Here is a 24422-nt window from a genome sequence, read left to right on the forward strand (position 1 = left end):
AGGGAGGGGAGGGCTGTCCCGTACTGGCTCCCTTAGCCTGGATTCAGGTGCAGAACCTTTTCCATTTGTCAGCATAAGACTTCCTAGTGCCAGGGCGTCTGGCCTCACGTACAACATACAGAACCTATTTTCTGAGAAACTGTTTGCTGAGGTGATTGATCGGGGGTTAGGAAATAAGCCAAGCTGCCAAATTGAGTGTCTGCAATTGAGGATGCATGAATTCCCCTTCCCTCTGGGTCAGGAGGTTTGGAATCTGAGGGAGATGCCAAGGTGGCAGAGGGGACAGGCTGCACAGCAAAGCAAGGTGTACCAGTGCTGGCAAGCCAGTCTGGAGCTATAAGAATTGTCCTTGGTTTTTCCACCTTTATTTTGAGCAGTACCCTGGGAATGAGAGGTAATGGAGGAAAGGCATAGACCGATAGATTGACCCAGGGAAAGGACAGGGCATCCACTTTCCAAGCCATGTAGTGATGCTCCCTTGTGCAGAACTTGCTGAGCTGATGGTTGGTGTGGGAGGCAAAGAGGTCAACCTTTGGGGTGCCCCATTTCTGAGTTATTAGGGTGAAGGTTCTTCTGTTGAGCTGCCACTCATGTGGGTCCAGAAGATTTCTGCTTATGTGGTTCACCAGAGAGTTGAGAGAACCCGGTAGCTAACAGGTGGAGTTGCATGACAGAGGCTGTGTGCCAAAGGGTCATGGCCAGCCTGCATAGAGGGTAGGACTGAGTCCATCCCTGCTTGTTGATGTACCACAACACAGTTGTGTTGTCTGTTTTGATCAGGACAGCTCCTGAGGAGAGAAGGGGCTTGAATGCTATCAAGGCGTGCTGGACAGCTATCATTTCTTTTTGGCTGCTGTGCAGATGGATTTGTTGTGGGCTCTATTGGACCTGTATGCACCTGCTGTCCAGGTGTGCACCCCAGGCAAAATCTGATGCGTCTGGGGTGATGGTCTGGGCAGCTTGGGGTGATGAGAAAGGTAGTCCTTTGTTGAGGGAGCATGCTGTTGCCCACCAAAGAAAATATTTTCTGAGGCAAGGTATTACAGGTATAAGGATCTCCAGGTCTTGAGGGTGTTGACACCAAAGGCTTTTTAGGTACCACTAAAGTTTCCTCATATGCAGTCTGGCATATGGAATGAGTAGAATGCAGGAGGCCATGAACCCCAGAGCTTGCAGGATTTTCCTTTCAGATAGTTGGAGTCTGGTGGCTAGTTAAGAGAAGTAGGCTGTCAGAAAGGTTTGCTTTTCTTGTGTAAGGAATGCCATCTGGGACGCTGTGTCCAGGCTTGCTCCCAGGAATATAATCCTTTGGGTGGGAACCTGTTTGGATTTCTTTATGTTGATTGTGTACCCCAGGAAGGTTAGTAGGGACGTTACAAAGGCCAGGTGCTTGAGCAGCCTTTCCTGGCTGTCTGCCTGAGTTAGGCAGTCATCTAAGTATTGGTAAACCTGGATATTCCTTTGTCTGCAAAAGGCAATGGCAGTAGCCTGACATTTTGTGGAAACTCTTTGAGCAGTAGAGAAGCCAAAGGGAAGCACAGAGAACTGAAAAGTGTTGAGATCCTACCCTGAAACGTAGATATTTCCTGCATGAATCCCTGACAGGAATCTGAAGGTAGGCCTCCTTTAGGTCTAGGGTGACTAGCCAAGCATCCTTAGAGAGCATGGGTAGCAGCTGCTGGAGGGTGAGCATTTTGAATTTTGGGATCACCAGGAAGGTGTTTAGAATGGATAGATTGAGGATGGGGTGCCAGGTGCCCTCTTTCCTGGGTACCAGAAAAGGTCTGGAGTAGAAACCTTGGCCTTTCTGTTCTGCAGGAATGTGCTCTACTGCCCTCATGGAGAGCAGGGAAAGGACTTGCTTTTGTGCCTCTGCCCACTGGTTTTGAGGTAGATCTGGGAACCCTTTTAGAGTTGGAAGGGTGTGGAAAGAAAATTTGTATCCTGGGACACTAGGTTGAGAACCCAGCAGTCATTGGTAATGGTGGCCCAGGTGTTTGCACGAAAGGAGAGTTTTCCTCCTAGGGGGTACCTGGGGCTGGGTAGAGGAAGGGGGTCGGGAGTCATTGCAAGTTCTTACCATAAGGGGGTGGCTTAGAACTCCCTGGTTTTGAAGTGGAGGTAGTCCACTGCTTAGATCTATGCATTCTGAGCTGACCTGGTGGGAGCAGGAAAGGACCAGTGCTTGGAGGGACAATGCCTGCTGAACCTGGGTGGCTGGACCTGAAAGAAATCCTTAAATGTCTGCATAGATTTTGATTTTTCTTCCATCCTTTTTAAGACCTCTTCTGCCTTAGTGTCAAATAAGTTGTCATTGTGCAAGGGGGCATCCAACAATTTAGATTTAACATGGTCTGGCAAGGGCTGTTCCTTAAGCCATGCATGCCTTCTAAGGACAGAACCGGTAACTGCTGCCCTGCAAGAAGCTTCTAGGGCATCAAAACCACAGTGCAAGGTGTGTTTAGTTACTTGACTTGCAGAATACATTAACTCTTGTAACTCTAGATTCTGCACAAGCAGGAAAGGAAGACATTTTTTGTTTGAAGAATTCCAGGGTATGTTGCTGAAATTTTAGCATATGGAACTGACAATTTAGTGCTCTGATAGCAAGAGTAGCCGAGGTGTATACTTTTTTACCACATCTGTCTAGTGCTCTGGAATCCCTACCTGAGGGGTGGGATTCTTAGCAGAGGTTGCTTTAATTCCTTTAGACCCTTGAGAAATTACCTCAGGGTCAGCAGTAGGATTTTTAAAAAGAAATGTATATGAGTCAGGGACTCTGTAATACCTGTCTGGTTTTCTGGGTGCAGGAGGGAGGGTGTCAGGAATCAACCTGGATTCCAGAAAAACATCCTCCACATCATACAGGACTGGGGGATGGCCAGGGGTCTGTGCTGTGGAAGATCTAAGAATTCCCAGAGTCTCTTTTTTTGACTGAGGGTAGTCCTGACTTTCCCATTGGAAATGCTCCCTTATGGTGTGAAGGGTTTCCCCAAAGGAAAAATCCTCTGGGGGAGAGGCTGAAGAAATGGAATCTTCTGCATCAGAATCCTCATAAGCAGAGAGGGGTTGCATGTCTTCATGCTCAGATGCATCAGAGGCATCGGACTCCTGTTCATTCAGAACTACAGGGGACAGATCTCTTTTTCTTTTGGAAGGGGTAGCTTGTCTTCCCCTGATCAACACGATAAGGTCTTCCACCATTTTAAGCATTGACACTGAGGCAAGGAAGCAGGTGCCTGAGATTGGGTCGTCAGTTTCTTGGGTGTGGTTCGTAACCTGGGCCTAAGAAACTCTGTAGTTTTCGAAAGAACAGTAGTCCCAAAAAAAGTCGGTTTGTGTCGAGAATCTGAAGTGCAAAGGCCTTCCTCGGAAGTTGGTGCCTGCTCAGCGGCTCCGGACCCATGCAAGGTAGAGACGAACGCAGGATCCTTAGTCGAAGAAGAGTTTTGTGGCATACCGGACTCCGAAAAGGTCTCGGTAGTGGCCTGCGAATCCACAGAAGCGGGCATCAGGGGCTGAGAAAGCGCCTCACTGAGGACTGGAGAACTACTAGCTTAACGAGAGCGTTGTCGGTAGGTTTGGACCTGTGCGGTCTGTCTTTACCTTTACATTTTTTCAGAAGATCAGCTGTTGGATGGCTTACCGAATCCATATCGGAATTCGAGGACTGTAAGCAAAAATATCTAGCTACAATAAGGGCCCGACGATGTATAGTTCTGGCGTTGAACAAAGCACAGAAGTAACAGCAGGAGACGCCGCTGTCTGGGCCTAAGCAAGTGACGCAGTAAGAGTGAAAGTCTCTGAGTGGTATTTGCTTTCCACAGGTGAGACAATTGTTAACTTTTTCTGACATTGGTTAGTGCAAGAAAAAAGGATCCCCAACGGGGTACTTAGCTTTAGAAGACTTCAGCTTCAGTTCGGAAGACAAAACTCAGGTAGCAGCCAACAGGCACTCATGCGAACTGCTTCTGCTTCGGGCTCCACGTCAAGAAAGACTAATGTAATGGCGTTGGCTGCCTTACTTTATACTACTGACGACCTGACGTCAGTCCTGAAGCAACAGTAACCGACGCAGAAATACTAAGCCTCTGGTATTTGGGAGGCCAAGGGCTACCCTGGTAGGGATAACCCAAATGTGATGACTGCAACAGTGAAACACGAACAACATCTTATTAGTTTATCCTGTATACCCCTCCTATGTGCTTCAAAATAATAAAAAAAAACTTCTAAGAAACTAAATTCGTACATCATGCTCTAAAACATAAGATTACATCTTCTTCAGGTGGAGTGGCTGCACACAGAAAACTGCTTCTGCACATTAACTGTCACTGTGAATCACAGCGGCTACTACCAGGAACAGCAAAGCACACATTGTACTGCAATTTTCACATACCGGGAATTTCTTTCTCTGGTTCTTCTGGTTCTTTAAGCTCTTCCAGTTTGCTCAGTGGCGAATGAGGAGTCAAAGTTACTCCTGGAATTTGAGGGAGATAACTAGGTGGCGTCTTAGCTAGGGGAGAATTTCTACAATCCAAAAGGAACTTCCGATCATAGATAATCCTGGTGCCTAGAAAGAGAACATTAAAACAAAAACAGATTCAGAAAATGTTTAAAGAACAAAAGAATTTAAGACAAAACTAATCACATTTTAATGATACTACTTCCTTATTCCTCAACCATATTCACCCTCACTGTGGTCTTCACATTCCAACTTCCTTTTTCATACCTTAATCAATCTTTACCTTCAGTACTCCCTGGCCACACCTTAACCAACAACACAGTCACCCTCACTGTGGCTTTCACATTCCAACTTTTTCCTGGACAGAGCTCAACGAACGAACCAATCTGTACATTCACTCTCAATGTGGCCTTATTTCAACTGGTCATCTAAATATTCTTGACATTCAGTCTCAGCTCTGACCTTCAAAGTTCCAACTCCTAGACAGTCACACCTCAGCCAATCATCACCTACTTTCATAATCAGCTGCGGCTTTCACATTCTAATCTTCGAATTTCCACAGCACATTAAACCACCATGTATATTCAATCTAATCTGCAAATTTCATGCTGTACCCCCAAACTGCACAGTGTAGGGGAATGACATTGAGATTTGGGGACTATTTCTCTTATCTTGTGGTAAAGGAAGAAAATTATCTTCTAAACAGGCTCAGAATTGCTGGTAAAAATGAGTTTCTCCTTGAAGGTAAACAAACTAAACTTTCAAGTCTGTTAAAGCAGAAATTATGTTTTCCATACCTGACAGGAGTGCAAAACAATTCAAAATTTCCCTGCAGTCTGTGTTACAGATCACTGCTACACTTTGCCAAGTTCCACTGCAAGGACAGCTTCCAGGTATATGCCAGAAACTAACACATCTCTGACAAATCATCTGTGTAAATTAAGGAAGTGTTCTGCAGACAGGGTTGCCAGACGTCCCTATTTGGGCAGGAGTGTCCCGAGATCAGCAGCCTGATCCCGAGTCCCGCCCTGCCGGTTTAAATCCTGGCCAGCCTCCGCTTTGTTTTTTTTTTTGATTGGCCCGTATACCTGGCATACGGGCCAATCAAAAATCGCTAAACACGGAGCTTCTTGTGTTCCGCATTAAACAGAAGTAGCTCCGTGTTTAACGATTTTTGATTGGCCCGTATATGCCGGTATACGGGCTAATCAAAAATCGCTAAACACGGAGCTACTTGTGCTGAATGCGGAACTGCAATGCATTAAAGACGAGAAGCTCCGTGTTTAGCGCAGAGCTACTGTTCTTTAATGTGGAACTCCGTTCCGCATTAAAGACCCCCCCCTTTTTTTTTGGTGTTCACTTGCCGTGAAAGACCTTTTTTTTTTTTTTTTTTGTCCCTACCTGGCTGGTTGGAAATCAGGCAACCCTGCCTGCAGATAGCATGCAAACAGGAAAATGGAAGCAATCACCGCACACAAAAAAAAATACCTGTAGAACGCCTGAAATAATGTTAGAAAAGACTGGGAATTATAGAAATCCTATAAGCCTACGGCAGCATAGTAGTATTAGTCTCCCAGATGAAGAATCTTATTCTATTGCTGCAAGGTTTAACTCTATTATAATCTGGATACACCCAGCTTACTAATAACTGAAAAATGGCAAACTAGAAAACTACGGAGACACAAGCGCAACACTAGTCACTTTTTATCACCGCTATTTATTCAACAAATTCACAGATTGTTTTTGTCCAAATCAGTTAAAAGACTTCCTCAGATAACACCATGTATCAAACAAGTGAATTTTAAAAACCTACACTAATCACGTGACTCATACTTCCATTCAGTTATTTACCACTTGAAAGACATCTTCCCCTTCTTTCATATAAAACTGAAACTTGTTTTTCTCCGTAAAAGGTAAACTGAATGTAACTAAATTTATCTTGTATTCTCTGTTAACATGTATATTAAATATAACTGGACATTTTCTCCTCGGGTCTCCACTGAAAATGGGTTTCTGACCCAGATGGACTAACCTAGTTAACAAATGTCAATAAATAAAATAAATACATGCATTACTTCACCCCAAGTGTATTACGAACATCAATTACATCTATTATATCATACCCCTTTTAACTGATTCAGATGAAAGAGTGTTAATTTGTTCGATAAAAGGTGGTGGTAAAAACTGACTAGCATTCCGTTCATGTCTTCTTGTATTAAACTCAACTTACACAAGTCAATGGAAAACCATCAGGAGCAGATTTTACTTAAGATTTTTCTTAAGTTTATTAAAGATGATACGTAAGAAATATGGAACAATCCTTTCATATGGTTATCAAAATTTACCTTAGAAGGAAATTAATTTCATTCTTTATACTCTGCATATATGAAATCAATTCTTGTAACAGTTAAGAAATAACTTTTTAAAACCCCATTAATATTAAGTTTTTTGTGCTTTCCCATTGCAAACACCTCTAGATTTAAGCAAACAGAACAATGTTAAAATTAATTTAGTAAAAAGGAGTGGATTAGTATCATGGTCTGGTTGTTTTGAAAAAGGAAAAGCTAAGTCCTTACAATATTTAATGAAAGAATATAAGTTGGAAGGATCTGTAACCAGTTAATAGTATGCATCAGTACGGAATTAAATGAATTTGTGGATAATATGAGTGAAGAGGGAAAGAACACTATTGCCCCATTACATGAATATATTATACATCAAGGTAAACTGACCTACAAAGGAAGCTTGTCCACAACTTAACTATAAATAATAATTTTGATGCAAAATTCTGGAACTTTTTAGATAGCAGTGGATTGAGCAACTCAATAGTTGGTAAGACTAAAACTTTGATACTTAATCGGTCAAACTTCAAGGTTATACTGTAAAGTTTTTTTATGTGGAAATATATACATAGAAAGTTTGTTACTAAATCTCCCAAGTTTCGTAAAACGAGTTCTTCAGTTTGATGGAGCTGTAGTAAAGATAAAAAATCTGACTGGATACACATTTATGGATTGTGAAAAATTAAATGTATATTAGGAAGAGAGAATAATGTTTTTAAGGGGTTATGGTCTGATAATTGTTCAACTAGATCAGTAATAATAACAAATGTTCCACTTCCTGTATCTGTAAAAGACAAAGAGCAAAGACTATTTTGGGCTCTCTTGGCAGTTGTTAGAAAAGTTATTACAAAAAAATTGGAAATCGAACTTAGTTTGTACATTCAAAGAATTTTTAAATTTAATAGCAATACTATGTAAAACTGAAAAAAAAAGAAGTAATCAGACAGATAAAGATAAGCTCTATAAATCATACTAAGACTTTTAGTGGTTGGGACAGCTTTGAAATGTTGCTATTGAAATACCAAGGTCTACTTACTGTGTTAATTATATAAGATTATGTTGATGATTAAATCTATTCCTAACACTGTATAACAGTATGTTATGTTGAACTTCTTCCTTTCTGTGTACATAGTGGAAATATGTTAAATTAATAAAATTTTTCTTAAAGTAAGAAAAGAAAAGTAGGTTATAGGGGAATAGAAACTGGAAAACCAATTTACAAGGGAACAATGGCAGGGCATATGCACGGCTCTCAAGTATATAACAAAGTCCGGACGTTTAGATATTTTTCTTGAAGTGTTTGCACAGCATTTTTATACTCCAAGCAGACTTCAGAGAATTTTTCCTCAGGTAGATGTCAAATGTTGGAGGTGTGACAGGGAAGAAAGAGGTAATTGGGAACATGTTTTTGGGGGTATAATGACTTGGCAGGTTTTATAAATTCCCTACAGAGTACTCTGTGAGAAACACCGAGCCAGCAAATGGCTGTAATGAAGGAAATTATTATTTTGAGCTGCATCACAGGGTCTGAAATGCCTGGACAAGGTAAGGCCTTATTAAGTTTAATTCTATTGGCAGTCAAAACTCAATTACCAGAAAATGGTGATCAAAACCTAAACCAACTGTATTTGAAGTACTGAATATTGTAAATGAGAAAAAAAGAACTGGAAGTGGGATCTCTACGGGAAGGAGCTATTTACATAAACATAAATGGAATTTGTGGGAACAATATTTACATTATAGTGCTCAGGACTCAGGAGAAGGAACAAGGTTTAAAGGAGGGAATTGAACAATTTATGTAATATTGAAATGAATGACTATTGTTATAAAAATATCTGTAATGTATGTAAATTAAAAATTACTATGGTTTGCTTTCTTTTTATGTTAATATACGTGATAATTAAGTGATAATTTAATACAGGTATTAAAAATATATATATATATCTGTATTTGAGGCAAACTCCAGACCCACTAGCATGATCACTTCTTAGCCAGGGTGAGCACTGAGGAATAACCTGCAGTTCAGAGTCAAAGTATGTACTCAAATGGCCCCCAAGCAAGGTCATAGTCTGACAACTGTACTGCGACATTAGCAGGCAAAAATATATGCAACAGTCAGTCCTGAAACCCTGCTAATGTTCTAGTCAAGATTACACAGGTTAAACAGTTTTTCTCTCAGTCTGCCAAAATCACCAACAATTTCATTCAGAGGGTGAGACAAGTCAATCTGACATTACAACATCCTGGCTTTCCTGGTTTTGAGACTGAGATAACCCATGGTCATCCATAACTCAGTATATAAAGAGAGAGCTGGAAAAGGCATACACTGGTCACAGTGCAGCACACTCTGCTGGAAAATGCATACACTGGTCACAGTGCAACACACTCTGCTGGAAAAGGCATACACTGGTCACAGTGCAACACACTCTGCTGGAAAATGCATACACTGGTCACAGTGCAACACACTCTGCTGGAAAAGGCATACACTGGTCACAGTGCAGCACACTCTGCTGGAAAAGGCATACACTGGTCACAGTGCAACACACTCTGCTGGAAAATGCATACACTGGTCACAGTGCAACACTCTGCTGGAAAATGCATACACTGGTCACAGTGCAACACACTCTGCTGGAAAATGCATACACTGGTCACAGTGCAACACACTCTGCTGGAAAATGCATACACTGGTCACAGTGCAACACACTCTGCAAATCCTACCTATAAACTAGGCAATGTTAAATCTACGAAACTAACCATACACAGAAACATAAATAACCACAATTCATTTGACTGTAGCCTTTCTGAAGCAGAGAACAGATACAATAGAACTACTAAGATACAGAACATGGTTAAAAATCATCTTCCCCACAGCGGGGTAACAATAGAGATGTGCAAAATTACACTGGATTAATCTATCAGCCTCTATGGGGCTGGTTACATCAGTCTCAGTTTCTGAGGTTAATTTCGAACAGCTACTAGTGAGGTCATTCACACATTTCCAGAATATCATACAGGCTATTATAAAAGCCCTGCTTTATAAGAGTTCAGACAAAGGGCTGCAATTCTGCAGATTCCTTAAAGACTTTCTGCCATCTCTGGCCTGCCAAGAGTCAAAAGTTTTTCACTTCCTAAAAGGCCAAATGCCAGATGCTTATAGAGACATTTGTTACCAACCCAACACAAACATATACCTCAGTGAATGGTGACAGTTATAAATGGAGCCTGGACATTTGTAGTTTGCAGGATGCGTCAGCCAATACAGGTTGTAGAAGCACAGCAATCAGTCTACCTGTTGCAGGTGTGCAAATAGGTCAAGGTCACTTAGTGCAGAGAATGTTATAAAACTAAATGTGATGGGAGCTACCAAATGTCACAAACGGTTAATGAACTCAACCCGTACAATACACTCATTACCTGTTGTCAAACATGTTGGGGAAACCCCATGATGCAGTTTACTCTGAAAGAGATGGGAGTCAAAAGTAAGCTGAGCTAACACACTGCCAATCCAGTCCAGGGGGGTTCAGTCACATAGGATAAAAATGTTGTAACCCCCCCCCCCAACAAAATGGCACTGCATGACCTAGCACATCAGCAAGAAAACAGACCGACACACACGTACATTATTCTGAAGCTCAATTCATAGAGTAGAATTTCTCTCTCTCCCCTGTCAGGGAAAAAATTCATAACCAGCTGTTTAAAACCCCATTAACCCTGGCCTTAATGGATTTCAAGTGTCACTGAGGAACGATCACATATAGCAAAGTTGGAGTTTTTACAAGTACAGTCACTGAGATCAAAAACTGGAAGAACAATGCAAGAGAAGACGGCTACTGCTGTTAGCACAAATCAAGGTTTTCAGCTGTCCAACTCCTTCCTGTAGTCACACGGTTTCACTCCATCTGCCTACTGTGCAACTTGGAGCAAGTCACATAAGCAGGAAGTGCTCCTGGGTTGCCCTCAAAGGGACACGTGTCTTGTGGGCTAATGTGGTCAACAAATGAATAAAAAAAAGCTTGCGCCATCAAATGCCATGTTCCAAGACAGAAAGCAACATCTGGAGATATGCAGAGGAAAGAACCACCCCCACGCTAAGCACATGTAACTTTTGAAGACAAGACTTTGGCCATTTTATTGATGTTATTTTATGCACTCAATGACTAGGTGACTCAAGAGTCCCAGAGCAGGCAGACGGATATGAAAGGAATCAAACTCTGTACCCATAACATTGTGTAACATTTACCACCTGGTCCTTACAGATCAACCATGATGGAACTCTCAATACATGTCCCTAAACCTGGAAAGAAGCTAGTCTTGAAAAGTATCCTATCATCCCAGAGAATGATGCCACAATAAAAGAAAAAAATGTCAGACTTCAATAAGTGGCTGAGATACTGGTGACATCCTGAAGGAACGCAATGTGTGTGCTGCCTGCCAGGAGGGACAATGAAGACTGTCCTGCCCATTTCATCATCGACAGCCTGCACCCATCTAATGACAGTGCTTTTTTAAGGTAATGTGAGCCTACTGGCAGCAATTCACTTAGCAGAAAAAGTACAGTTGTGTACACTTACTGTAAATGTAGATGTTAGAGTGTATTCACTGTTGCAGTCATTACATTTGGGTAATCTGCTGGCAGGTTGCCCTCAGTCGGCCCGAATAACAAAGTCTTGGGTCCTGCGTCGGTTGCCGTCTCCTCTTCCATGACGTCAGGTCGTCAGGGGTATAAAACATGCAGCCGACGCCATTTTACTCAGTTTTTCTTGCCCCAGATGTCAGGTGCCCCCAAAATGGGGAGCATAGGTTAGTACTAAGCTAACTGCCCTTGCGAGCCATTTTAAGCCTAGCCAATTATCCCTTGGAAGATTCAAACCCTGCGCCTTGTGTTTGTAAGGCAAACACGTTAACCATTAGGCCACCCTCCCAACCCAAAAGTTTGTTTGTGTCTTTCGGCTTTTCCCGGTTAGGGGTCGCCACAGTGGAACTCCGGTCCACTAATGATTGGCAGTTGATTTTTACATACCGGCTTGCCAGGCCTGACGCACAACCTTCAACAAAGGTACGCCCATTCACGCATGTCTCCACGCAGACGACGCTCTAGCTGAGAATCGAACCGGACAGCGTCTTACTGTGAGGCAACAACGGACCGCAGAACTACCACTGCGGGTACACAAATATAAACAGAAATATATATGTAAATGCACTTTTAGCAACATAAACTTTACCTTTATCTAAAAGCAAATACACCCCAAAGGCTTTAGAATATAGTGAAGGAAAGAGAAGTTATAGAAAAGGGGGATGGCGGGTGGGTAACCCGGACTGCAACAGTGAATACACTCGAACATAGACATTTATCATAAGTGTACACAACTGTACTATGTTCTTCATGTTTCACTGTTGCATTCATTACATTTGGGTAGAATCCCAAAGCTATGGATGGGAGGATGGAACTAGATGGCATTAGGAGTGGCTATAAGGCCCTGCAGAACTGCAGTGGCAAAGCCTGCCCTGGATTTGAAGAAGAGAGGCAAGTGATAATGCTTTGTGAAGGTATGAACAGAGCTCCAGGTAGCAGCCTCTAGAATATCTTTGGTTGGAACTCCTCTGAGAAAGGCTGCTGAGGTACAGGCAGGCCTGGTGGAATGTGACCTGATCCCCTTTGGCACAGGTTTACCATGGTGCAAGTAGCAGAAACGAATGCAGTGGCTTATCCACTTAGAAATAGTCTGCTTTGATATAGCCTTCCCCTCTGATTCTGCAGCAAATGCCACCAGTAGCTGCTCAGACTTTCTTAGAGATTTGGTCCTGTTTAAGTAGAATCTTAGTTGTCTGTGTACATCCAATGAATGCAGAATCTGCTCCCCCTTGTTCTGCGGATTTGGGTAAAAAGTTGGCAGGTGAATTGTTTGGTAGAGCCACACTGGATACCACCTTAGGTATAAAAGAAGGATTGGTCCTGAGGGACACCCTGTCCGGGTAAAATGTAATAAAAGGCTCCACAGCCATGACAGCCTGTATTTCTGAAACCCTTCTTGCTGAAGTGACTGCCAATACGAAAGCTGTTTTCCAAGATAAAAAAATCTTATATCTGCAGTAGCTGCTGGTTCAAAAGGAGGCAGGGTGAGTTTTTCCAGCACACAATTGAGGTCCCATGCAGGAGTTGGTGATCTTCTGGGAGGCCTTAAATTTTTGGCCCCTCTAAGATACTGTATAAGCAGAGGATGAGAAAAGAGGGGAGGCTCCATGTTGTAATGGGCCAAGATGTCAGAGGCATGGATTTTTATTGAAGAAAAAGATAGGCCCTTGTCAAGCATCTCAGTCAAATATTGTAAAATCTGAGGGATATTTGGCTTTGCTGTGTTCGTTCCTTGTGCTTGGTTCCAAGCACAGAATCTCTTCCATTTATCAGCATAAGATTTTCTAGTGCTAGGCCTTCTGGCTTCCAAAATGACATCCATCACAGACTTACTGAGAGGTGTTGTTTGAATAATTAAATGATCAGCCATGTTGCAAGGTTCAGAGTTTGGAGCAGAGTGTGCAGAATTTGACTGTTCTGCTGAGACAGTAGAGGAGAGGAGATATTTGAGGCAAGTACCAAGGAGGGAGTTGAGACATATTCTTTAGAATTGGGTACCAGTGCTGGCGAGGCCAGTCCGGAGCAATTAGGATCATTTTTGTTTTTTCCTGTCTGACCAAGACCTTGGAGAGAAGAGGCAGAGGGGTAAAGGCATAGACTGATAGGTTTTTCCAACTGAAGGATAGGGCATCCACTTTCCATGCTTGATAAGTCCTTGTGCAGAATTTGTCCAGTTGATAATTTTGGGGAGAGGCAAATAGATCTATGTCTGGGCTCCCCCATTTCTGTGTTACCATGCTGAAGATTTGTGGATCCAGCTTCCACTCGTGCGGGTCCATAAGATTTCTGCTTAGGTCGTCTGCCAGAGTATTTTGTTTTTCTGGCAGGAACTGAGCTTGCAGATGTACTTGGTAAGTCAAGGCCGTGTTCCACAATGCCAAGGCTAGTCTGCAAAGGGGGTAGGAATGTGTACCCCCTGCTTGTTTATGTACCACATAACCGTGGTGTTGTCCATCTTTATCAGTAGTTGTCCTGGATGAAGTAAGTCCTTGATGGCTGTCGAAGCATTCTGAACAGCTAGCATCTCTTTCTGGTTGATATGCAGATGCATTTGTTTTGGGCTCCATTTGCCCTGAACGCATCTCCCTGCCAGGTGGGCCCCCCAAGCATAGTCTGATGCGTCTGTAGTTAGGGTTTGGGTGGCAGGGGGTACAGTGAATGACAGTCCCTTGTTTTGGTAACATGTCTCTGCCCACCAAAGAAACTCCTGTTGTAGGCAGGGAATGAGTGGAATCATTGTTTCCAGACTGTGACAATGTTGACTCCATAAACTTTTTAGGTACCACTGAAGTTTCCTCAAATGCAGTCTTGCATATGGAATTAGAATGCAGGATGCCATGAACCCCAAAGCCTGCAGAATTTGTCTTGCAGATAACTGGGTTTTTGTTGCCATCTGTTTGAAGTATGTTGTCAGTTGCTTTTGTTTGTCTGGCGTAAGGTAAGCCATCTGGGCAGTTGTATTCAAGCTTGCACCCAGGAATGTAATTATTTGAGAGGGTACCAGTTGGGATTTCTTTTCGTTTATTGTGTACCCCAGGCATGTTAGAAGCCTTTTTACAAACGCCAGATGTTGAAGAAGAGTGTCCTTGTTCTCTGCTTGAATGAGACAGTCGTCCAGATAAGGATAAGTTTGTATGCTTTTTTGTCTGCCGAATGCAATTGCTGGTGCCAGGCACTTTGTAAAGACCCTGGGCACAGTAGATAAGCCAAAGGACAGTGCAGAGAATTGGTAAAGCATAAAACCTGCCTTGAAGCAGAGGTATCTTCTGCACGATTCCCTTATTGGGATATGCAGGTATGCCCCTTTTAAGTCTAGAGTCACTAGCCAAGCGTTCTTGCCCAGCATAGGCAATAGGTGTTGTAAAGTCAGCATTTTGAATTTTGGAATGTCTAGGAACGTGTTCAAAATCGATAAGTTCAGTATTGGACGCCAGGCATTGTCTTTTCTGGGTACCAGGAAAAGTCTTGAATAAAAACCTTGTCCTTTTTCCTTTTCTGGCACTGGTTGAATAGCCCCCATATCCATGAGGGACATAACTTGTTTCTGAGCTTCTGCCCATTGATTTTTGTAGCAGATCTGGCCAACCATTTGGAATTGGCAAAGTATGGAAATGAAATCTGTACCCCTGGGATACTATGTTTAATGCGCACTTGCCTGGGTAATTAACTGCCAATTCTAAGCATGAAGTGCTAATTTTCCCCCCAAGGGGGCTGCCAAAAGATAAGTGATTGGTGAAGGTAGAGGGAAGTCATTGAGACTGCTTACTGTAGGCTTGTGCTTTGTTCCCTCAAGATTTGGAGGTGGAAGCACCCCATTGCTTTGACCTGTAAGAACCCTGTGATTGGTATCTAGAGCCTTTTGAGCACATGGATTTGCCTTGAGAAGCTCTGTTGGACACAGGAAAGGACCAATTTTTAGTAGGCCAGTGCCTACTGAACCTGGGTGGCTGCACTTGTAAGAAATCTTTTACAGTTTGCATAGATTTAGCTTTGTCTTCCATTTTCTTTAAAACCTCTTAGTTTCATAGTATAGTACTAGGCTATCTGCCCTGGGGCATTTGTAAGCCTAGCCATAGTGATGTGGCATTTGCCACCCCATGAAATGGTACAAAAATGTACAGAATAAATTTAGAATACTGTGTCTAGTAGTGACACAATGAAGGTCCCCTTATATAATAGAATTAGTTTACTGTTCCCCTGTCTAGCAGTGACACCTCCCATCCACTCATCAAGATTTCTCTTGAAGACAGTCAGTGAGGGGCTCTGCCTAATACGAACTGGGATCTTGTTCCAAAGCATGGGAAGCCTCTGGGTTATGAATCTATCCCTCCAGCATGTCCTATTCATACTTGTGCCGAGGTTTAAGTCTTTAGCTCTCGTGGTCCTGATGGACTTGGATTTTTTGAGGTGGAGCATGTCCATCAGATCCTGATTGGACATGGCCTTGTACGTCAGGCAGAGATCACCACTGAGCAGGCGGTATGATACTGAACAGTGCTGAAGTTTCTTTAGTCTGGCAGAATAAGACATATGTTGGAGACCCTTGATCCTCTTGGTGAGGTACTTCTGTGGTCTCTCCAGCTGTTGCAAATGCCGGTTGAGGTACATACCAAATGGGGCATTGTACTCAATCATGGGTCTGATGAGGGAGGAATATAGGGGTACAATGACATCCTTGGATCTGGATGTGAATCCCTTCATGATGAGGTGTGCAAGGTAGAATGTTTTTCTAACCACTTTGGCAACGTGGGTATCAAATGAGAGGTCGCTGTCGACTTGGGTCCCTAGATCTCGGATTACTTTTTCAGTACTCAGTGGGTTGCTGTCTATGTGATAATTTGTGGGTACTTTGTTTTTCCAAAAGGGGATGACTATACATTTTTGGCATTTAGTTTAAGGCCGTGACTCCGGCACCAGTTGTCCGTTTCTGTAAGGCCTTTTTGTAGGATGTGTGTGTCTGCTGGTGTATCGACTATGGCGCCTAGTTTGCAGTCATCTGCGAACTTTGTCAGCCACAGCCCTCCCGTGTTTGCTTTAACATCTGAGAAATAAATGCCGAACAAGAGGGGTCCCAGGACAGATCCCTGTGGGACACCACTTGTGACTGGCTTTGAGTCTGACATTGCTCCAGCGATTTTAACTTTATGGGTTCTGTCCTTTAGCCAGTTTGCAACCCATCTAGTGACATAAGGGTTTACATTTAAGCTGTTGAGCTTATCTATGATGCCTGAGTGGGGTATTGTGTCGAAGGCCTTAGCCAAGTCCAGGTATGCTGTATGGACTGCTTTGCCCTCATCAATGGCTCTAGTGACTGTTCGAAAAAGTCAACCAGGTTTAAAAGGCAGGATCTGCCCTTTACAAAGCCGAACTGGGTGGGGTCAAGTGTCTGTAGGTCCCCTATGTCTCTGTTTATGAGTTCTATAATGATTCTTTCCATAGCTTTGCAGACCAGGCTGGTTAAGCTTATGGGGCGGTAGTTTCCAGGGTCTGTAGAGGCACCCCCCTTGTGGAGTGGGACCACTGTTGCTGTACGCCAGAGTTCAGGTACATATCCCGAAGTAAGGCTAAGGTTAAATAGCATTTTTATGTGTGGGTTTAGCTCCTCGGAGTTCACGTAACACGCAACCCGGGATACCGTCAGGTCCCATTGATGCTGTGTTTTTTGCTTTGTTTAGGGCGGTTCTCACTTGGACATCTGAGATGACAGGGAGATTACATTCAGCTGGGATAAGTATTTCTTCTTTTGGGGGTGAATAAGGCGAGAAATTTGCACTGAACCTGTCAGCCAGAATGTTGGCAATATCTGTGGGTTCAGTGTATTTTTTATTGTTGTGAACCAACTCTGAGCATATCTGAGGGTTTCCGCCCAGGTTTCTAACATAGCTGAAGAAGGCTTTGTGGTTATCTTTAGTGTCCTTAGCGATTTTTCTCTCAAAGTTGGCCTTGGATGTTTTTATGAGAGAACGTAGTTTTCTGCTAATGTTGATCAGAGATGTCTTCCCTTCATGGGATTTTGCTCTGACGTGCAGTAGCTTCCTTCTTTTGTTATACAATTTTTTTAAGGCTGAGGTCCACCAGACAGGACGCTTACCTTTGGTGGAGAGGGACTTGGATTTGTTTGGGATTGCATGATCCATGCATTCTTGGAGATGTCCATAGAAAGCATTTGTGAAGGATTCGGCATTGTGGGATGTGGTATCCACTGGCACAGCGGGCTTAAAGGATACCATCTCAGTCTTAAGAAGAGTGAAGTCTGCTTTTGAGAAGTTTTTCACTGTTGTCTTTTGTGCTGGGGGTGGAGGTGGGATATGTATATCCAGGGTGATTAGTTTGTGGTCAGATCTCACTAGTGAGGGGTATACTTCCGGTGTGGAGCATTTTGTCCCCATGTTTGTGATGATCAGGTCTAGTATATTATCTCCCCTAGTGGGAGAGGTGACTAATTGTTCCAGTGCATTTGAATTTATGAATTCCAGGAACCTTTGGGCTAGGGTATTAGGGCTAGAATAATGTACCCAATCTATGTTTGGGTAGTTGGAAGTCTCCCAGTATGATGGTATTTTGTGATACATTCATATCCTCCAATGTCTTCAGGAAGGCTGAGTGGAGTTCTTGAGATTGGGAGGGTGGTCTGTAACATGCTACCAGTTGTATAGCAGTTTTGCTTATGGTTAGTTGCACCTGTATGGTCTCTGATGCTTCATGTGTTGCTACTAACCTGGAGGTGTGGGTGTCCTTGATGAATATGGACACTCCCCCTCCCTTTGTGGGTGGCCCGGGTTTTAGGGCCGAAAAGCATGATACGAGGTATAGCCTGGTAACGCTGGGGTGCTCTCAGGAGCCTTGAACCAGGTTTCAGTTACTGCACAGACGTCAATGTTCTCCATGCTGAGGAGTGCATCAAGTGCCTGCATCTTGAGATTTAGACTTCTGGCGTTGAGCAGCATTACCCTTAGTTTTTTTCCATTATTGTTTTCTAAGGAGGTGGGTTTGTCTTTTGAGCCTTGCCTAAAAAAGGCACTATGGGGGTGGCAAGAGCCTTAGCCAATATCCGAAAGCCCAGTGGTGACAGGTGTAAGCCATCCCTTGCGAAGCAGCGTGGCTTGTCCAACATGTCATCCCAGGCAGACAGACATTGGATCCCCTTAGAATGACACCAGTACTTGAGCCAATTGTTAAAGCTGATCATCTTGTCTTTGTATTGTGGTATCATTCTTGGTGAGGGCAAGATGCTGCTCAGGGTCAGGGTCATACCAGCCTGGGCTACATAATCGGAGAGCTCCTCTATGTCTCTTTTCATGTAGTCCAGGGAGGTATGTCTCGGGTCATTCACACCAGCATGGACAATGACGGAGTCATATTTGTACTTGCTTTGGAGTGACTTGAGTGCGTGTGTTATGCGGCGGATCCTAGCTCCCGATAGACAGCTCACAGTCACCTTCTCCTTGTTCAGCCTGGTCAGCGGGACATCAGTGTGTCTGACTATAGAGTCACCTATTACTAGTGTATCAGGCAAGGTGTTTGGCCTTAAGGGCTGTGATTGGTTGACACACTGATTTATTGAAGTATGGGTTGCATGTGTTTTGTTTTGAGGTGGTGGATTTTTGGGTGTCTGCTTTGGGAGCCTCTGTTGTTTTGGTAAGTTTTTTATTAGAGCCTCCGAGTATGTCTTTGTGTTTTTATGTGTTTGGTTTGCAGTTGTGGTAGGTCTATGTGGGACTGGGATTGTTGTGTGTGTGGTTGTCATCTCCTCCTGTCTGGTCCTGCCAGCCCTGAGTTGTGAGAGTTCAGCCTCCAGTTTGGCTATATAGTTGCATCTCTCACATGTATTTGTGTTTGTTGGGAGGAGGAGAGGGTTGTCTGTGCACATGAGACAATTGTAGCATTGTCTCAAGATACCCAGATTGACCAGCTGAACTGGAGACGACGCCAGTAATCTACCACTCGACATGCTAGAACAGTATAAGGGAGTGCTGTACCTTTAAGGGAAGTGGATATTCACAGGGGTGGTAAGTAGATGTACTGCTTTACTTAGTACGAGAGTGCTTACTTAGTAGAGAAGTATTGAGAACAAGTGCTAGGCTTATAATATAGTGAGTAGTCTGGTTATACTAAGAGTAGAGCTTCCTTAAGGGAAAATTTGAACAGTAGACTTGGCAGAGCCAGAAAAACTTTAACCTTGTTTAACCGGTGCTACGCTATGCACACAATTGCGCAAAGCCGTACAAAAGCGGATTTTAAACAGTGAACCACAAAAGAGCTAGAAATGGTCCAAAACAACCAATTACTACAGCTTCTTGTGCTGAGGTCACTTCCTACAGGGACAGGTAGGCTGCTCAAGGCTCCCCACTCCCACTGGTGAGCAAAGAAACTTCTTCTATCTTCTGCCTTATTACCAGAGTATCAAGCTGCAAAGGGGCAGCCAACAATTTAGCTTTAACATGATCAGGCAGATTTTGCTCCTTGAGCCAGGCATGCCTTCTAATCACAGATCCAGTAAATGCGGCCCTGCAAGAGGCCTCCAAGGAATCAAAACCACATTGCAAAGTATGCTTTCCAACCTGTTCTGCTGAATGCAATAATTCCTGTAATTCTTTATTTTCCACGCAATCAGAAATCAACGTCATTTTCTGTTTCAATAAACCCATAACATGCTGTTGATTTTTAAGCATATGAAACCGGCAGTTTAAGGCCCTAATTGCCAAGGTTGCAGACGTATAAACCTTCTTTCCCCATCTATCCAGTGCCCTGGAATCTCTATCAAAGGGGGTAGGATTTTTGGCTGTACAGCCCTTTACACCTTTGGGACCCTGTGAGATAGTCTCAGGATCAGCAACAGGATTTTTGAATAGAAATTTGTGGGAGTCGGGAACCCTGTAATACCTGTCTGGTTTACTATTAGCCGGAGGTAGGGAATCAGGAGCCATGCTTGACTCCGAAAACACATCATCAACAATGTCTAATATAGGAAAACACATCATCAACAATGTCTAATACAGGAGGTATTGCCAAAGGCCTATGCTGAGGAAGAAGAAGGAAATCCCTAAGCCTCTTTTTGATTCAAAGAAATCCCGACTCTCCCAATGAAAATGTTCCCTTAAAGTATGCAAGGTTTCTCCAAAGGAATAATCCTCATGAGGAGATGCAGATGGGATGGATTCTTCTGCATCAGAATCCTCAGAGTAGAACAGAAAATTATAGATCAGAAGAGGAATCATAAGAAATAGAAACCGGATTTGAAGATTCATAATCAGTGTCTTGCCTAGGCCTCTTAGCAGGGGGGGTTGGGAACCCCTGATCAAGGGGGGGTTGGGAACCCCTGATCAAGGTAATCAAGTACTCAGCCATTTTAATAATCTGTTTTTTAGGCATAGGGGTCTGAGCACGTGGCTCATGCGTCAGTTTTTTAGACATAGAAGATGTTTTTGATCTTGTTTTTGAGGCTAGCGTCAGTTTTATATAAAAATGTTGAAGCCTGAAAACACCCTCAGAAGCCGGTGCCTGCTCAGCAGCTCCGGACCCATCCAAGGGCGAGACATCTGGGGGTTCAATACTCTGAGAATCTCGTGGCATACCGGACTCCGCATGGGTCTCTGTAGAGGTCTGCGACTCAAAAGTAGCGGGTATCAGGGGCTGCAAATGCGCCTCACTGAGTACCGGTGACTGGCTTAGGAGAAGTTTCATCATCGGTTTTGGACCTCGACTGTCTGTCTCGGGGTTTTTTTTGCATTTTTTTGTGAACTCCGGCAGTCGGATTGCTAACTGATGACATTTCAGGGTAATTAAATCTGGATCCAAAACATTTAGAAGCAAAAGTATACCGACGCTCAATAGTGTGTTGGTTAAATCTAGCACAAAACCGACAGCAAGGCACGTTATGATCTGGGCCTAGGCAAGGAATACAGTACAAATGAAAATCCTTATGAGGTATTTGCTTCCCACAAGTAATGCAATTATTAACTTTTACTGACATTGGTAAGGAGCAAGAAAAAGTTTCCCCAACGGGGTACTTAGCTTTAGTTGAAGACTTCTGTTCTGAAACTCGAATGCAAAAATTTCAGGAGTCGGCCGACCGGCACTTGCTGCTTCTGCTTCCGGCACCACGCAGCAAGAAAGACTGATGAAAATGGTGCTGGCTGCATGTTTTATACCTCTGACGACCTGACGTCATGGAAGAGGAGACAGCAACCGACGCAGGACCAAAGACTTTGTTATTCAGGCCGAGTGAGGGCAACCTGCCAGCAGAGTACCGAAATGTAATGACTGCAACAGTGAAACACAAAGAACATCTGAAATCTGACAACACACAGCAAAGTAGCTCAATGCTAGCAGCTAACCCAAGAAAGCCTTTCCAACTCTGGAAAATATACATTTGTGTTGTCACTAAAACCTGGTTCCTGATCAGTGACAACACTTCCGCCCTACCTGACATTTCTGCCTAAAATGTTTACGCACCTAAGTGAAGACAGCAGTAATGCTGACAGTGTTATGTCTGTCTTCATCCGAAATGCCATCATCTTAAAAAAAAAAAAAAAAAAAAAAACAATAAAATCCACTGACAATGATCTCAAAGTCTTTCATATCTCAAGATCAGTAAATAAGACTTCAAGTCACATTCCGGACAACAACCTAACCCAATCTGTGATCCCCTCAAATCATGAAACATATCAAACTACAGCGCCTCTCCATTCACCCAAGCACCAGCATTTTAGGAAATATTACCAATCCCTACATAAATTCTACAAATAAATATGCTCAATGCTTGCTTGACTTTAGCACTGCAAACTTCTTTGATCAAACAGTATCTTTTTCCAGTAGAAGCACGAATACACCCCATCCGGTGCTCACAAAGTCACCTCCTGCTCTCTGCCTGTGACATCAGGCCTCAACACCCTTGGCAGGGCATTATTTCACCAATAACACACACCATGGCATTACTGGCTGCATAAACCACTTCTGAGAAGAGCATTCATATTTTAAAACAAAATCTATGATGCAGGTGACATAAACTAAGGTATTAGGTGCATGCAATAAAACACTCCACTGTATAGGATCGAATTTCAGCTTGTCTGTATACCTCAGTATACACATATTATGTTCCCAATGGCATACAAATACACGTCCCGGAAGTACCAGTCAGCAAAGCAGTAACTTCTAGAAAGTTTATTTCTTTACTGAGCTAGTTTAGGGAAACAATATATATATATATATATATATATATATATATATATACACACACACTCACACAAGTGCATGTCTCTCTATGTACGGCATATGGGGAAACAGAACGGGTTGAAAACAAATAAAAAAAACACATATCCAACTGTAGGGGTGATGGGGCACTCTGTAACCATTCTGTCTGATGATACATCTGTGAAGGAGAGACCCTCTAAAAACACTAGGCAGCGCATAGGACTAAAAAACAGAATTTTAGTTCAGATCCACATCATATTGTTTTCTTGTTTTTTTTTTAATAATTTAAACTTTTATAAGAACTCAAAACTCTCTTATTAGGCAAACAATATGAATGCAATCGAACCGCTAAGCAAACCAAATGCTCCTGTTTTAATATGGGTTCATTGGCAGATATGAAGGTCACAGTCCAGGGGTCAACTGAGGAGCCTAGCCCCAATTTCCAGTTGCCCCAACTGGATTAGTGACTAACTCAAGGTCACACAGTAGGCAAATGCTGGCTGATGTGATCAAACCCTGCACCACAGGAACTAGTTTGCTGTAACCCTCTGAGCCAACTGGCAGACACATCACTCAACACGCTCTTCCTATCTCCTTTATACATCTTTTCTTTTTTCACAGAACTACTTAAGTTAATCCACTTTAGGAACTAATGTATATATTGTACGTTACACGCCACTTGTTACTAGAATTTACACATACAAGTTTTCTATGCAACAAATCTGGACTACGCTGTCGCTGCTTAAATTTCTGCTTTTTTTCTTTCTCCTGGGATGAACCTGAAGTTGATCATTATTGATTAGTATTGATCAGTGCACGACCCTGGGAAACAAACATAAAATAAGACAGTACCAGAACTGAAATACGTACTCAACAGTACTGAGAAAATAACTGAAAAAGGCGTAGATGGTTAGGTTACCCTGTATGAAGACCTGTCATGTCGGAAGTGATACAATAAATGGCAGTTTGCAGACACATAACAGAAACAAAACAGCTTTGCAGTGATCCTCACACCATACATGTAATCACATGGACGTGGTTTACTGCAAGCACTATCCCAGAACTCACAAAATGCTGATCTTCTGACAGGGACAGCAAAAAAAAAAAAAAAAAAAAAAAAAAAAAAAAAAAAAAAAAAAAAAAAATAACCTAACCTGTAACACTAGTGGTTGAAAACCAAGAAGGTGAACAAGGAAGTCCATGAAACATTAACCAATACAAACGCTTGGCTCTGACCATCCCAAATAATATACTTTTAAAACATAGTTATTCTACCGTTACCTCGTTAATACTGAAAATTTGAGTTGAAAGATTACAGGCTCACAAATTAATATTTGTATACTAGATTAACAACAATTGGAGCCTTTATAAGCCTAGCTAAGCACCCAGAATGTATCCCCCAAGCTTCTGTGCTCGCCTTTGTAAGTCTAGCCAGGCTTCCCAAATGTATTGTGCAAATTTCTATGCCTTAGAGGTTATTTAAAGGAGTATATGCACTGGGAAAAAAATTAACATATATGCCTTCCAGAATTTAGCATGCACTGTGTGTTCACCCATTCATTCTTGATTACTCACTTAATCCAGTGCAAGGCTGAAAGGCAGACCGAGCATATTCCAGCACTCAACGCGAGCACAAGTTCATAGGTCAGTACTAGGCAAACTTTCCTTGTGGGCCATTTTAACCCTAGCCCACTATCATATTCGAGAATCAAACCCTGCACCTTGTGCTTGTAAAATAACCACCTTAATCATTATACCAGCCCCCACCAGCCACAGGAATTAATTCCGAAAG

At 42.8% G+C, this 24422-nt stretch overlaps 1 protein-coding gene across 1 annotated transcript in view; it reads right to left on the bottom strand.

The window, feature by feature from the left end:
- EIF4EBP3 (eukaryotic translation initiation factor 4E binding protein 3) overlaps window positions 1-24422 on the bottom strand; it is a 503797-nt gene that overhangs the window by 69758 nt on the left and 409617 nt on the right. The window contains exon 2 of the mRNA XM_044068929.1: window positions 4397-4570. Within this exon, the coding sequence (XP_043924864.1) occupies window positions 4397-4570 (174 nt within the window). The remainder of the gene's footprint in view (window positions 1-4396; window positions 4571-24422) is intronic.

Source organism: Protopterus annectens, chromosome 4.part0 (genome assembly GCF_019279795.1).
Source record: "Protopterus annectens isolate FY-2018-M chromosome 4.part0, PAN1.0, whole genome shotgun sequence".
Classification (NCBI taxonomy): Eukaryota; Metazoa; Chordata; order Ceratodontiformes; family Protopteridae; genus Protopterus; species Protopterus annectens.